Source organism: Camellia sinensis, chromosome 11 (assembly GCF_055761805.1).
Source record: "Camellia sinensis isolate YWXY chromosome 11, ASM5576180v1, whole genome shotgun sequence".
NCBI classification, from domain to species: Eukaryota; Viridiplantae; Streptophyta; class Magnoliopsida; order Ericales; family Theaceae; genus Camellia; species Camellia sinensis.
In genome coordinates, this window is record NC_138971.1 from 32660512 (window position 1) to 32677341 (window position 16830).

Sequence of the window (16830 nt, forward strand, 5' to 3'; positions counted from 1 at the left end):
AAAGCTCTCACATCCTCCAAGCAATGAGGTATCAAGCCAAGTGCGAAGCACGAGCTGGAATGGGGCAAGATATTACACTCCCTTATCTGGACAGATCTGATCACGTCCAAACTCCCCGGCAGAGCATCGTCAACCGATGTCAGCTCCAGATTTGCTACACACCCAGTTGTAGCGTAATTCCTCTGTTGGAGGAATTAACTAGCTGTGCGCAGAAGAAAGAGAATCTAGCAGAATGCTAGGGGCAAGAGCCCGCAACTTCTTGTTTATCCATCAACCACCCAGGGGAGGGATTAAAAAATGAAAGATTGAAGAATAGAGAGATGTGCGTTGAGAGAAAAAGTGAGGAAAAGGGTTTGTGAGAAAAGTCGAGCCTGAGGGCCGAGTGATATGAGAATCACAAATAAGAAATGGTGGGAAACAATACCCAGAGAAACTGGCTCCTCGCGAACTGAGAGGTCTCTCGTCTTTGTAACACGTCTGTGTATCGTGTCTTTTCTATTTTCTCGATTCTTATTTTGAGTCTGTTTCGAGTGTGTCTCATTGTGTTTAGGTAGTCTTCCTTTTGTTTTGTGTTGTTGAGTCCTTTTTCACTGTGTTCAGTCGTAGGCTCAATACCCGGTTGAAAACCCTCTCCTCAAATCGTTTTGTGCTTAGGGTGCTGTGCCATTCTCTACATTTGTGCAAAACAAAATTTGTTCTTTCATAACACCGCAGGATTCAACCCAGGTCATTTGAGAACAGTAGAACCAGGACCTATCTGAAGCTATAATGGTTCCGGACTGCAAAGCAAAAGCAAAAGAGGAAAATGCCGGGCATCTGAGTTTGTTCCAACTTCAGTAAGCTCAGAGATTGCATTCTGTGTGTACCTCTTCAGGTCTTGTCGATGTTCCGAAGTACGAGTGTGCCTCTACCTCAAGCTCAAGATCAAGTCTGCTTCAATCAAAGTGCTCTCCCTGAGTATCATTCCCTGCCAGAGGCATCTTGGCTATGTTCGCGATGAGTTCCCAGGAGACCAACTGCGACGGTGGAAACTAGAGTTCGAATGGCTGTTGCCTAGAACGCAAAGGTTCGGGATTTCTGAGACTAAAGTCTGGTTTAAATACCCAGAAGCGTGTCCTCGGCTTGAAATCTGTATGGAAGCCCCATAGGTTAAGATAGCGTGTATGCACCTCAATTCTGGATACCGAACCAACCTAGTCTGTCACCCTGTTGGAGAATAGGGAAAGTTGTGAATATGATCAGGAAGAAAGGCAGCATCCAGAGTGTTCTACGTGAAGAACCCTTGTCAGTATTCCAGAGCCGTTGTACTGTCAGTTGAAGGTAAGTGTTCGAAGAGCACGAGGGGAGATCCCCTTCAGAGTAGAGCGGTTCATCGCCACTCACCCCATGAGGTGCTTTCTAAAGCGCCGCTACGCTTGTTTATTGCGTTCCTTAAACATCATGCATTGTATTGCATTGTACCTATCAAGTTTCTTTCTCATTCATGCACAATATTGTATGTACGGTTCATTCAAAAAAGTTCTGTTTGAGATCATTTATTTAGTGTATCAATCACACTTCATTCAGTTAGTGTATCAATCACACTTCATTTACTTAGTGTATCAATCACACTTCACTTCTTTCATTTACTTAGTGTATCAATCACACTTCACTTCTTTCATTCACATAGTGCATCCATCACACTTTGTGTTCATTTTTAGTGTATCTATCATACTCTATTCACATAGTGCATCTATCACACTTTGTGTTCATTTTTAGTATATCTATCATACTTTGTTCACTAAGTGCGTCTATCACACTTTGTGCCCACCTTTTGTGTATCCATCACACTGGTTCACTTAGTGCATCTATCACACTTTGTGTTCATTTTTAGTATATCTATCATACTTTGTTCACTAAGTGCAACTATCACACTTTGTGTCCACCTTTTGTGTATCCATCACACTTGTTCACTTAGTGCATCTATCACATTTTGTGTTCACCTTTAGTGTATCCATCACACTCGTTCACTCAGTGTATCTATCAGACTTTGTGTTCACCTTTAGTGTATCCATCACACTCGTTCACTCAGTGCATCTATCACACTTCGTGTTCACATTTAGTATATCAATCATATTCTGTTCACTAAGTGCATCTATCACACTTCATGTTCACATTTAGTATATCAATCATACTCTGTTCACCAAGTGCATCTATCACACTTCGTGTTCACATTTAGTATATCAATCATACTCTGTTCAGCAAGTGCATCTATCACACTTCGTGTTCCCATTTAGTATATCAATCATACTCTGTTCACCAAGTGCATCTATCACACTTTGTGTTCGCATTTAGTATATCAATCATACCTTGTTCACTCAGTACATCTATCACACTTTGTGTTCACTTTTAGTGTATTTATCATACTCTGTTCACATAGTGCATCTATCACACTTTGTGTTCATTTTTAGTGTATCTATCATACTCGTTCACTTTGTGTATCCATCACACGCGCTCGCTTTGTGTATCTATCACACATTCAGTTTGTGTATCCATCACACACATTCACTTAGTGTGTCTATCACATATTTGCTTAGTGTATCCATCACACCCGTTCGCTTTGTGTATCTATCACACTTAGCTTCCCTTACTGTATCAATCACATTTCATTCGTATAAGCGTATCCATCACACTCTCTTCACTATGTCCATCTATCACACATGCTTGTCCACTTAGTGTATCTATCACACTTTGTTCACTTTTGTGTATCTATCGCACATGTTCGTGAAAATTGCATAATTTTCTTACATCCTTTCTGCATGAAATGTAGCTTGGTTTGAATTTGCTTGCTTAAAACTGTTGCATGATTTGCTTCATTACAGCATCCTTGGCATGATCATAAGTTATGTTCGGCCTCTTGCATTGTCAGTTGCATTTTGCCCCTGCCTGCGGGCACATCTCTCTGATTATATTGCCTGTTTGTCTAAGTCTTCGGCCTCGTCAAAAATGGGTCGTCTCTGGGCTTTGACATTCACTCCCGTCATTGTTATGACTTCCGAGTTCTGTCAAAGAGGGGCAACTGTAGACACCCCATTTTTGACCGACCTTAAGACTTGGACGCGACTGATGGTTTACATGGTGGAGAAAGTTGTGCAGTGCAAAGGGTCGATTTCTTCGGCAAGAGGAGAGTCAAATCTCAACTTCATACCCCTTTTTGGACCAAAACAATCTTGATCAAAAGATTTTAGACCTTAAAACCCTCTCTTTCAAAACGTTTTTGAAATAAAGTTTTTACGATGTTTCGAGGCTCGCATTTTGTCAAATGTTGCGCTTTTCAGTAACCCGAGCAAGGACAAAGTGGAAATGAATGAAAGAGAGATGAAATATTTGAAAAATCTTTCAAAACACCTTGTCTATGGGTTTGGAGTTGAAGAAAAGAGGAGAAGAGAAAGGAAAACTAGTTTGGGAGAAGTTCGGCATGAATCCGGGTAGGACCAAATCTGCGCGGCTTCACCGAAACGGGCATAACTCTTTGCACAGGAGGAATTTTGATGCAAGGTTGGCGCCATTGGAAAGATAACTTCTGGGGCTTCAATGTGACCACATGGAAAACCAGAAAATCAGATGGCTGACCAGCTTTTTTGGTCAAAAGTGGTTCAGCATGAATCCGGGAAGGAGAGAAAACATCCGCGCGGCTTCACCGAAACGGGCATAACTCTTTGTGCAGGAGGAATTAAGATATGAGGCCACCACCGTTGGAAAGATTACTTCCGGGGCTTCATTTTTCACTCAAGAATCTCCTAAGGACAAGTCCGGGTGGGGGAGATATGGTTAGTTGAAGCCCGTTTGGACCGAATCTGCGTGGCTTCACCAAAACTGGCATAACTTTTTGCACAGGAGGAATTTTAATGCAAGGTTTGCGGCATTGGAAAGCTAACTTCAAGGGCTTCATGGAAGACTAGATTTGGGGCTTTAATCTTTTGACCCCTGGTCGGCCGACCATGCCAAGTGGCCGGCCGACCACCTTGAACCTTTTTAACTGGTCGGCCAGCTTTGTCTCAGTAAGTGTATTCCAGCTGTGCCAGCTGTTTGCCATTTGCTGTATCCTCCATACATGTGTATGAAGGATGTTTAACCTAGGTTTTAAGCTTCTAAGAGAAGCTTTAGCCTCTCTTCTCTATAAAGGAAGGGCTCCCCTTCCATTGCAAGGGTTCTGAAATTGCTGGAGCAAAAAACCATACATCTCCCTCTATATCTCTCCCTTTTGGCTTCAAAAGTGTAAAGTCTTTGGCCTTTGCACACCACCTCACAACCACACACTTCCACCATTGCTTGGAGATCCTTGGAGCTTGTTTTCAGAGATTGAAGACTCACTATTTTGGCCCAGGAGCTGCTGGCCTTCTTCGCTACAAGGGTAAGTCTTCATTTCCCCTTTTCTAGCCTTATTTTGCTTCATTACTTAGCCCCATTTGCAAGCATTTCTGGGCCTCAACCTAAACTGTAAAGTGTCTTATTTTGAGTTCCTCTTCAACTTTGTTTAAGGGCACTTTTCGGTTTAAGGTCCCCTACCCCCTTGTATGCTTCATCTATCTTTTAGGGCTTATTTTGCATGATATATTAGCCTCATTTGTGAGCATTTTTGGACCTCGACCTAAACTGAAGAAAGTTTTTTTTGACCTCCTCTTTAAGTTTGATTGAGGTCACTTTTCTGGTTGGAGTCATTTTCTTCCTTGCATGCTTCATTTCCCCATGTTTTGAGCCATGCATGTGAGCATTCGCATTGGCCCTATTTTGGCCTCTTAGCCAATGAAATCCAGTGGATTTTCAGTGGCCATGATGTATCTTTGAGCTCCAAAATCATAGAGGGGTGACCCTCTCACCCCTCATTCTCTTTACTAGCATTGTTGGCCTTCCAAAGGGATTCTATTTTGCATGCATTGAAGTCATGTTTCAGATCTCATTTTGTGAGTTTTATGGCCTGCATAAGCTCTGTCCGAAGCCCATTTTACCATATTTTATGTCTATGATGCATGTGTAGAACAATCCCACTCAAGGCCTTTCAAAGGGTCTTTCATTTTCATGCTTCCTAGGTTAATTTCAGGGCATTTTTGGTGAGTTTTAGGGCTGTCATAACTCATTTCCAGAGGTGGTTTTTCCATGTTACATGTCTATCTTGTATGTGCTTAACAACCCCGTGCAAGGCCCTCCAAAGAAGCCCCTCATTTTTGCATGCATTGGCTACATTTCAGTGATTATTTGGGCATATTTTGGCATGTTTTATTCAGTGTTTTTGGCTGGTTTGATGTGTTCTCATTTGCTTCATATACATGCCATGTAAACCATGCTTGCTAGCCAATGTTACATGCTATTTTAGTCCATCATGTTAGCATCTTTTGGCCATGCTCTAAACAAGAAATGTGCATGTTTTGGGATTGCCTTGGCTCTGTTTTTTGACTTCATGATCAAATAATGCTTACTTTGTATACTTGTGGTTCAATACATGTGCCTAGTTTTGAGTTTCGGGGCTTATTCCATGCATCGGGTGCCAAATTTCCATGTTTCAGGACCAGTTAGCATCATGTTTTAGTGCTGGAAATTACATGTTCATAGGCCATCTTTCATCCCTTGCCATGCTTTGGTAGAGTGGCATTTGATGCCTTAGGTTCGGTCCTCAATATGCGTGCATGTATGTACGCATTTCGGTCGTCTCATGGCTACTGATGTGAGTGTAGCTGAGGTCCACTCATGTTGGTGTAAGTCCATTATGCATTGTGTATGCCTTTTCAATTCATAGCATTGCGTATGCTAGGTTGCGTGTTAGAGCATTGTGTATGCCATGTTACATCGAGCATTGTGTATGCCATTTCATAGCATTGCGTATGCTAGGTTGTATGTTAGTCGCATTGTGTATGCCATCTCATTTGCATTGTGTTTGGGATAGGAGTTAGCCCAAGCACGGGAAACGAGGGACGTTTCGTACTCCGAGTGACAGAACGTGTCTCAATTCCCTGTCCCCGACACTCCAAATTACCCATGATGGAGTTTAGGTCTTGTTGTGTTTTCAGGTGCATTCATTTCACATTGAGTCGTGCAATTTGACTCCTCGGCCATCATGCATCGAGATGTGTGATTGGTGGCACGAGGATCGAGGACTAAACTCCCTGAAGTGTAGTCATGCATACATATGTGAAAATACTTTGCCATGCCCCTTTGTTGCTCTCTGTTGCAGCAAATCAGAAATCAGCAGCCTTCTAGAGCTTTGCACAATATTCCGAGAACAATTGCAAACAGAGGCAAACCGGGGCATTGCAATGGATTTCCGCGCAAGGCAACTCAAGCATGCTTCATTCATCATTCGGAACAGAGCTGAGGCGGTCCATGGATTTGTGTGCTAATTTACCTGCTTTCCTAGATTAATTTGTTAATTAATTAGGATTTTGTATTTATTCGGACTGTGCTATTTGTTCGGACTGTATATTATTTATTCGGACCCTCCGAGCGAGGGCACAATTGTAATAAGTGTGCGTGCTTGTGATGTATGTCTTCCAACCCCACGTCTTTCTCCCTTTTATTTACCAGCTTATGTTGGTTAGATTAGGGCATGTTTCAATTAGCATACAGTATGATAACATGTTTTGCATTCATTCATCTGTCTTGCATGCACCGGGCTCGGCGCATCATACTAACTGCATTTGTATTTCAATTCCGAGTTGAATACTTGTTAGTTGTAGCATTTCACATGCCATCTTTAGAATAGCCGAGCCTATCTTATTTGCATTTTGCATGTGTTGCATTAGGCATTTCTGTGTAGTTAGGATCACGCATGGATTTCTAACATAGCTTCTGTTTTGGCTTGGAGTACTCGGTAAGTGTTTATGCTTTAGCATCCTTGCATGTGTCTGAGTGACTGCTATGATAGCATGCTTACCATGAGGCTATGTGCTTATATGATATAACTGCCTGAATGCCTGTGGGTGAAGGTTGGGTTATTTGAATTGGAACAATTTATTAATTGTGAGTTTTAAGCCCACTAGATAGTGGCAAAATCATGTTTTCTAAGCCCATTCGAGGGTGGCAAATCCACGTCTTAGCCTACTTGCGGGTAGCACCATCAAACCATTTTCAAAACAAACATGAGATGCTTTGTTCCAATTCAGGCGACCCAGTCTGTACTTGTATGCTGTGCGCATCACATAGTAATCTAGGTTAATAACCGGAATAAGAATGCATAATGTTTTCAAAACTAGATATCATGGTTAGTAGAGGCCGATCTTTGATCGGGCGAGCGGGGGTGCTCACGAAGTGACCTTCCCCAATCGTACCCAAGTTCCCGAGCCGAGGCAACTTTGGTGATGGCGGACACGTGGCCTTAGGCAACGAGTTAGGGTTTCCTAAATTTCCCAAAATAAAATATTTAGGTGGCGACTCTGTATCTGGCAATGCAGTCCATGTTTGGCACTTCTTTCACAAAAAAAATCTATTTTCAAAAACGACTTGCCGGATTTGGACTCTTTGATGATTCATCGGTCTTGCATTGCACTCCGCGAGATTAGATACAGGACCGTGACACAAATTGAGTCCAAACTGTAGTGAGGCCCAAGGGCGCGTCTACAATGACACAATCTATATTTGAATGCCTTAGGTAGTAATGGTAGCATTATTAATAAATCAAAACATGGATATATATTGATTATATAAACCACATATGACTTAGTAGAGGCAAATCTTCGATTAGGTGAGTGGGGTGCTCAATTAATGACCTTCCCCTCTCATACCTATGTTCTCAAGCCGAGACAATTTGGTTATGACGGACAATGGCCTTTGGCATGAGTCACGGGTTTCCTAATTTCCCCAAAAGATTAGGTGGCGACTCTAAAATCTAGTGATGTAGTCAATTTTTGGCAATATTATGCAATAAAATCGATTTTTTTTAATTTATAAAAGTTGCCAAATTTGGACTCTCATTTTTCGTTTCACATTGCACTAGTGAGACTAGATCAAGAAATCGAGAGTCAAAACTGATACCGGATTTGGACTCTCATTTTGTTTCCTGTTTTCAAAATATTTGTAAAACATAAACAAAAGATTATAAAGATAAACATTACCAAATGAAAGTTTAAGAGCTCAACCATAAGAAAGACCAGGAAAGAGTGAGAGGGGATGTTGATCCTTGGCTTGTTACCCAATGTTTGTCGAGAAGAGTTCATCTAACAAGTATTGAATATTAACCACTCAACTGTAGATCCAACTATGAATACATAGTTCTTTGTATATTGGTTGTATTTTTTCTAATCATCGCATAACCGCAATGACCGTGGACGTGTACCTAATTTTGGGATGAACCGCCTTCAATCTTGTGTTCTTGTGTATGATTTATAATTCCTATTTTGTTCCTTTCTATTTTCATGTCTCACCCATCTAGATTAGGTATTTAGCATGGGCAACAACTTGCCAAAGATCATGATCTAACTAGTGGAAAACTTTGGACTAACCTATGAACTAGTGCATTGAAACATCTTTTAATATTATGTCTATTGTGATGTTTCTATTTTTCATCATGTTCATTTTCTTTTTCTTTTTTGAACATTTTTTTTTTCTTTTAAGATTTCACACAGGAAGATTAATGCGAAATGCAACTTCACAGTGAATTTTATTTTTTTCAAGTGGAATTTCATTATTTTTGGTAGTACTTGTATGTCCTTTGGCTGAAAATGTAAAACCAGTCTCATAACATGTTTCAGGATGAAGCTTGTCTTGCTATAGCTTCCCTTCCTTGTTTTGAATCAAACAGAAATGGTGTTTTCAATGGTGCTATCAAAGAAAATGTACCAATTAGAGATTGAGTGTTTGATTGTTCTAGAAATTGTTAGTTAAGTGTGCTTATATGTAATATAACTATTTGTGAGTGCTTGTATGTAATATATAACTACTGTTGTGAGGAAATTGTTGGAGTATTATTCTATGACTTGTTTACCGTCAAAATATAAAAATGGAGTAGAGCTTGTGACTCTAAATTTACATGGTTTAAGCATAGTTAGGTATTTGGTATGGCCAGCCACTTCAACTGGAAGGGACAGGGCATTAAGTTATAAGTGGTGATATATAGACAGAAAAATTGTACAAATTTTTTGTATAGAATGATGTGGCATATTGTGGTCTCTTGATTTAAAAATAGAATTTTCATCATTGTTATCTTGATTTACAAATGAGTAATGTTATACATAGAGATAAATTAGAGGTATAGTAGAAATATTGCTACGGCTTTGAAACTTGACATGAGTAAGGCCTATGATAGAGTTGAATGGCCGTTTCTAGAGACTATTATGAGCAAGTTGGGATTTTCAACATTGTAGTCTGTTTGATTATGGAATTTGTCTCTATTGTATCTCATTCTTTGCTGATTAACAGGCACAAACATGGGTTCATTGTTCCATCTTAAGGGTTGAGACAAAGGGATTTGTTATCACCATTTCTCTCTTTTTTTCTTTTTTCTTTTTTTTAACTTGTGATGAAGGTTTGTTGACTATGTTTAATAAGGCAGAGACCAAGAAGGAGATTCTTGGGATCTGAGTGTGAGATGCGAGCCCTTCTATAAGCCATCTTTAGGTCTGTTTATTAATCTTCAGAAATCAATGATGGCAAAAAGATTAGCTCGATTTTATCCATTCCTGTCAGTGCATCTTGTGGTAAATATTTGGGGTTGCCTTTAGATATGGATGGGTCAAAGAGGGAGCTCTTTAAATTTGTCACAGATAGGGTTAAACAAAGGTGTGCAGAATGGAAAGATAAATTTTTACCTTTGGCGGGGAAGGAGGTGTTACTTGAGTCGATTGTTTATACTTTTACCCACTTTTGCAATGTCATGCTATAAGCTGTCTAATATCATTGTGAGCAAACCTATCTCAATTACGAATGCAACGTATTGGACTTGGCACTCATCAATGAAAGGTAAGTATAATGTTGGTTCAGGTTATGAGGTTATGGTTGGAACTACGAAGGAAAACAGTTTGTTGATGTTATGGAAAGGAATTTGAGCTATCAAAGTTCCTGCAAAAATTCTGATATTTATGTGGAAATGCTCTCTTAGATATTCTACCAGCTAAGATAGATTTTGCATAGGAAAATGGTTGGAAACAAAATAAATAATGCTATACAAAAAAATTATACAAAATTTCAGTTGTTAATGAAATGCATTAATGTTTTGTTAGTAAAATTCCTACCACCTACCAAAAACCACAGAGCATTTGGTACAATAAATAAATAAATAAATAAAGTCAAAAGGGAGAATGCCTTCAGGTTAAACATTTATTTATTTATTTTTGTCAACATTCTATGTAGTTAGATCTGTTAGTTTGTTAGTAAAGTTAGTGTACCACTTAAATGGACTGTCACTGGTCCATTAACTTACCACCATCACCAATATAATTACTAATACATTAGTTTCAAAGTTGTAACCAAATATATATATATATATATATAACATATAGATATTTTGACTAAAACAAACTAGGTGTAAAACTATATTTTGTACTCATACTTATCAAGAACACATGTTGTGTGGCTATAGAAAAATACAAATTAATATTTTAGTTTCTATCTTTCTATTACTAAAAGTACATGACACAATATAAAATTTAGGAAAATAATAAAAATTGATATCACTCCTGATAATAGGTGATTGACAACTTAGATTATATTGATCTTTAAAACTACTAAACACAAATTAGAAGGTGCTTTATATTTATTCAACAAGGGATATACAAAGTGCAACAACCATTCCAAATATCAGTGAGGTTAATTGGAGTACAATACCTTTTATTGCTGAGTTGCTGCTATTGTTCATTTCTGTTAGCACTCCGGTAACTATAATATACATGAACTTGCCTGTTGTGAATCCCTGAAAACAAAAACAAAAACAAAAATAAATACAACAAAAACATATTTGGATTATTACTAATGCTAATGCATATGATGCCCTCAGCATCAAAATGAGCTTGCTCCGATCATTTCTTGAAGATTTTTTACCTCGATCAAAGATCTTTGTCCTGGATCTTGACCCATGACTAAAGCCTGTGGGACAATAACAGTAAAACATGATTATTAATTCTTCAATTGTTTTGGGATTAATAAAAAAGAAAAGAAAAGAAAAGAAAAGAAAAGAGGATTCAACTTGCCATGCTGAGACGATACCTAACCAATGTTGTTCCTGCTAGTGCCACTAGTGTTCACATACCTTTTTTCTTTTCTTTTTCAAATCCCCCTACCAAACATAGTCTAAGCGATTGGTTTCATGGAATTTTCTCAGAGAAATTCAAGTCACTATTTGGAATTCTAAGCCAATGAGGAAATATATAAAAATATGTTAACTATTTTTTGCTGAGTTTTACTTTTTTGTCAATTATAATTGAACTTTCTGATAAAAAAAATTATCAATACACTTCAAGCCTCATCCACGCTATCTCGATCAGGCTTCATTACCTACTTTTCTTAATCTTTTCCACCAATTTGTTTAGCCCTATTGTTCTATGAATGATAGACCATGTGCATTGGGTTTTCAAAGGTGGGTGTTCAATTTGGTTTCATTAGGGTTGGGTGTTCAATTCTAAGAGTTGTTTTTGTGAGAGTGGGTATTTCATTTTAATTTGTATCTATCACAACAATTTTAATTGAGAATATAATTGTCATTATAAAAAGGGCACTCGATTGATAAATTCAAATTTGACTTTTTCTTGGCTAAAGGTCTAGGCGCTCAAACATTTTGTCTAAAAAGACAACTTCAAGCAAAATAATCAAACTACCTTTCGTTATTTATTTAGATGATTTCACACGTTTTGAAGCATCTCTATGTTTCACTCCATTTATATGTATAAAAAAATTTGTACAGATAAATTTTGTTTTGTTTGTTGTTGAATTTGAACAGATAAACATTAGAATAGAAAAAAAAATTGAATAGATAAGTGTAAAAATTAAATAGATTAGGTGGTAAATTTAAACAGATAACAAAATTTTGGCGGATAAAGGGAAAAAATTAAACAGATAGTTAAAAAATTTGACCAGATAAAAAAAATGGAACAGATAGATATAAATTTGAATAGATAAGGAAAAAAAATTGAACAGATATGGTAAAAAATTTGAACATATAGGAAATTTTTTTGAACAGATAGTCAATGAAAGTCAACAGATAAAAAAGTCAATAAAAAATTAAGAGGTAAAATTGAAAACGAAATGTCCTTCAAAACTAATAAAAAATACTTCTCACCAAACTATTTCACAAATGGTGGACTTTTCACTAACCCCCCCCCAAAAAAAAAATTCTGTTAGACCTAATGTCTTAGTTACTCTCTAAATTGGATTTATCACTAATTTACTCTAATTTATTAGGTAAAAATAGCTTAAATAAGCTGAAAAAGCTGATTATTTAGAAGTTGGGGAATGGTGCTTTTAGCTTTTGCTTTTTGGTTATCAGTTTTTAACTTAAAAAACGCTTCACCAAACAGGGCCAAATGCTTTCTTTCTCTCATGCTTCTACTCTACTTCTTTTGCTTTCAAAATCAATAACCCACTTGCTTCTTTTTTATTATTCTTCTTCTTCTTTTTGAACACAACTAACCCATTTCAAGGTACTCTAAAAATCACAAACTGCAAGGTGTTTAATGAATTGCTTCAAACCAATCATTGATTTTTGGTGTTTGGCTTGATTTCTGCTGCGTTTTTTTATTTTTATTTTTTTTAATTTCATTTTTTCTGGGCTTTGATTTTTTGCATTGTGGATGGTGGTGGGAATAGGTGGCAGTGGGGATGAATTGGCACAAGTCTTTTTGATTTAAGTCCTAATTCTACTTCTTTTTCAGACCATAGAAATTGATAAAGAGAGACAACTGTGTCTGTATGTGAGTGTAAGAGAAAGAGAGGAGTGATGGATGGAATTGCATGGATTCTGTTTTGAAGGAATGAAGCAGCTAATAAACAGTGAGGACAATGTGATTGCAAATGAGAGCCATTAAATCCAATCTCTTTACTATAGTCTAAGATTCCTAGGAGCCATTCTCAAGGATATGGGAGAGAAGCAGCTGTATGAGTAGAACGATGAAGCCAAAAACCTAGCAATGCAAATTAATTGTGTGGCCTACGAGACGGGAGAAATCATCGGCTCTTTTGTAGCCAACATTGTGAGGTGAAGGGACAAAAACAAGGGTAAGAAAATTAGCTTTGTCTTTGATTTTCGCTTAAACGTCAGTTATATTATAAAACAGATTAAGCCCATTCAGGTAAAAGTGATGTAGATTTATGACGAGATATATCAGATCCAAGTCCTACAAGCTCTCTGATGGAGTGCCATCAATGGAGAACAGAACCATGGTAGAAGAAGAAATTATGGTGGGCTTTGACGGCGAGGCATTGACTGGAAAGGGCAACTTGCTGGAGGGAAGAAACAGCTACACATTATATCAATTGTTGGGATGCTTGGACTCAGTAAGACAACTTTAGCCAAAAAAGTGTACAATGATCCTTACTTCCATATTTGTGCATGGACCTATGTTTCTCAAGTACCCAAAAAAAGATAAATGTTGTTGAACATTTTACATTCTGTTAATCTCCTTATCGATAAAGTTACAAACTTGAGCAATGAAATGTTAGGCGAAAAGTTGTACAAGCACTTTAAGGGGAAGAGATATCTCATTGCCATTGATGATATTTGGAATATTGGTGCATAGGTCGATCTTAAAATGTATTTACCAAATGACAACGTTGGAAATATAGTTAAGTTTACTAGTCGTCACAGAGAGGTGGCTATTCATGCCTCACCTGATAGCCAACCTCATTGTATTCATTTTCTAAATGAAGAAGAAAGTTGGGAATTATTTCAATGGAATGTGTTTCAGAAAGAAAGTTGCCCTGCAGACTTGTGTGTGCTGTTTTCTGACCACAATGCCCAAACAGGTACTCAGCTGGAGAAGACCGACAGAATAGATCACGCCCAAACAACCTGTCACAAAAAGAAAAGATTCCGGCAGTGGTTCGTCCACCCAAGGGCACTCTGATGATCAAGTTAGTACTTAATTATCTCTGAAAGATAGTCAATTGTGCTTAACTCACAAGCCAGAATACAAAAAGTCTACCTTAGACCCATGAGGGTGCCTTACTTTTATAGTTAGCACTAACCTGATCCCTGTAGAAGCCTAGCTTCCCTTGGACTCTGGCCCAATGCCCATACTGGACTCTCTTATAGATAAAGATAAACTCCCTAAGAGCTTTATCCTTATCCAGGCTGAAGTCCTCCCCCATTCTAGGACTCTTATAGCTTATCCGTTTATTTCGGATTCCGGTATCTTCGTAGGTAACCTCGGCCTAGCCAAGATTACCTCGGCGTCAAGACCAGGACACATGGCACCTGGGCTGGCACTTCGGTGCCACCTTGGCCACGTGTTGTTACTCAAAAAATATGTCCCCACAACTGCTCCCTAGGTTCTATTACCTCGGCATCCTGAGGTGATGGAACCTATATCATTTGACCATATAGCACGTCGACTAAGCTTACTCTATCTTTCATTATAGAGGTGCTCATCCGTCGGCTCCATATAACCAAGACCTGTAGACGGTTTCGTTAATGCCTTAGGACCAAGAGCCAAGTTTTTCCAAGTTTTTTAACCGATATCGTTCCCCTAGCCGAGGTTTTTGCTTCATTAAATCAAGAACTCCAAGAGTTTCTATGCGCGTATGAGCTGTCACACATAGTAACTTAACCGTTTTCACCACGCGTCTCTTCCCTATTGAACCGTACCTGACATGCGCCATTAAGTCGCGTCGCATTTGCGTGCGTCGCCTGAAAGACACATTGTCCTAGGCACACTAATTGCGATTTTGCCGCCTTTTCGTGTTTTGATAAAAAACACTTCCCTCTCTCTTCGCCGTTTCATTTTTGTATCTTCGTCTTCTCTAAACTTTCTCTCTTTAACACTCATCTCCCAAATCCTCCATTTTCATTCTCTCGAAGCTTTCTGCAACTGCTTTCATTCTCTCCCTTCGGCGAGGCATTCACCGTCCTGCTACTCGTTCCACCATTTTTCAACTTCGGCATTCTTTACACCGGTGTTACTCTTCCTGGTAAGCCGCTACTTCCCTTCGTTTTAATTTTTTTGTTTTACTTCAATCTTTGCTATGCTTGTATACTGCCATTGCAAACCTGTTCATGCTCTTGAATAGTTACTTGTGTGTTAAATTCCATCATTCGTCATCTGTTTCATGATTCTGCTTTTGTACAATATGTTTCTGGGTATACACGCACACACATATGCTGTTCATACACTTGATGTTCTTGATAGCCTGTCATTGTTCTTGATTTTCTGCTACCTTCTTGAGTCTGAATCATACTCTTTGCCCTGTTTTCTTTTTGTATTTTCCAGATTCCTGCCTTTAACTCTCTGCTTCTATAGAGATTAGGAAGGGTTTTGTTCTAGAACTCCTATCTTTAGGAAAAAATTAAAATGAACTCCTCCTAGATCCTGAAAACCCTTGCCCCAGTTTCTGTTTTGAGTTTAAGCCGAGGTCCTTTAAACCAAACCACTCCCTTCTGAAATCCAACACCTTCCCCCACTTTAGCCGACGTCATGGGTATGTTCAGGTGGAGGGTAGATACCCCAACTAAGCTAGAATATTTCAGACAAGAGTTTGCCATTCCTGCTGATGTCCACCTTAGGTTGGCAGGGGAAGAGGACTCCATCATGCCTAATGGGGACTCCATGCCTTTCCCAATAGTAGCCTTCATTGAGTGTGGGCTTAGGTACCCCCTTGACATCCTCTTCCGCCAAGTCCTGCACTACTATAAGCTTAACCCGATACAATTAGCCATTAACTCTTACAGAGTCATCAACGGTATCATTGCCTTAGCTAGCCAAGAAAACGCTAGGATAACCCTAGCCGATATCCAATACTGTTACACCATGTGTGGCCTGAAGTCAGAAAAGGGCTACATATATTACCTTAAGCCGAGATCCACAGAATACAAACTCATCGCCGACCTCCCAGACTCCAACAAGGGTGCTGGAGACGATTCTTTCATCGTCTCAGGCAACTGGGAGTTTCCACCAGATGACGACCTTCACCTCTACCCTTTAAGCCGAACAGTGTTCAAAGAGGGAAATGGTAAGAGCCAAGTGTCAGTTTTACTTGCTTTCAAGTCTTTTTTACTTTGATATTTTTGTATGTTCTAACGTCTGTTTGTTTTACTTTGCAATTCTTCCTCAGCCCCCGAAGGACTTCCACAAGACATTCTTCCCTAACAAAGATTTCAAGAGGTTGCTGGACCTACCTATTATTCAGCGCAAGGCTCCTCTCCTCTTAAACTACATCCCAACCTACAAATCAACTTTGCCCGACATCCCCAAAAAGAGCAAGTCTCTACCCTCAGCAATAACTCCCCCAACTACCTCATCACCGAGGCCCGATCAAGTCTCAACATCCTACCCAGCAGAACAACCATCAACTTCTGCTCCAAAAATAATTCCACTCTCTCAACACCAACGCCGACGTCGAGCTCCGCCGCTCGCCCCGCAGGAAGAACTCGTAGCCGAAAATGCCAAAGTTCTGAGACGTCAGCTTACGATCCAGCCAACCCTCAAACTGCGCTTTTGGCGATCCATTTCGATACTAGAGTCACAGTCGCCATTACCGCTGACGAGATGGGTTGCAAGAAGACTGTTGCTGATGACCTTCTAGCTAACATCCTTAATGTTGTCACAGTCCAGTCCTCACCTTCCCAGTCTCAACCCAAACCGAAGCCAAAGAGGCTGAAGAAAGCCCAAGCCAAGGCAACGGTGACTCAGATTGACTCTAAGGACACCTTGCCGATCT

General features: G+C 39.2%; 1 protein-coding gene across 9 annotated transcripts in view; it reads right to left on the reverse strand.

Moving 5' to 3' along the window:
- Positions 1-16830, reverse strand: part of LOC145801898 (uncharacterized) — a 598157-nt gene that overhangs the window by 333575 nt on the left and 247752 nt on the right. Inside the window, exon 1 of one of the 9 annotated variants that reach the window (XM_082893700.1) lies at positions 10792-10875. The exons of the other annotated variants lie outside the window; for them this stretch is intronic. Coding sequence (XP_082749826.1) covers positions 10792-10855 — 64 coding nt within the window. The 5' untranslated portion in view covers positions 10856-10875. Of the gene's footprint in view, positions 1-10791; positions 10876-16830 lie in introns of those variants that run through there. 9 annotated transcript variants of the gene reach the window in all.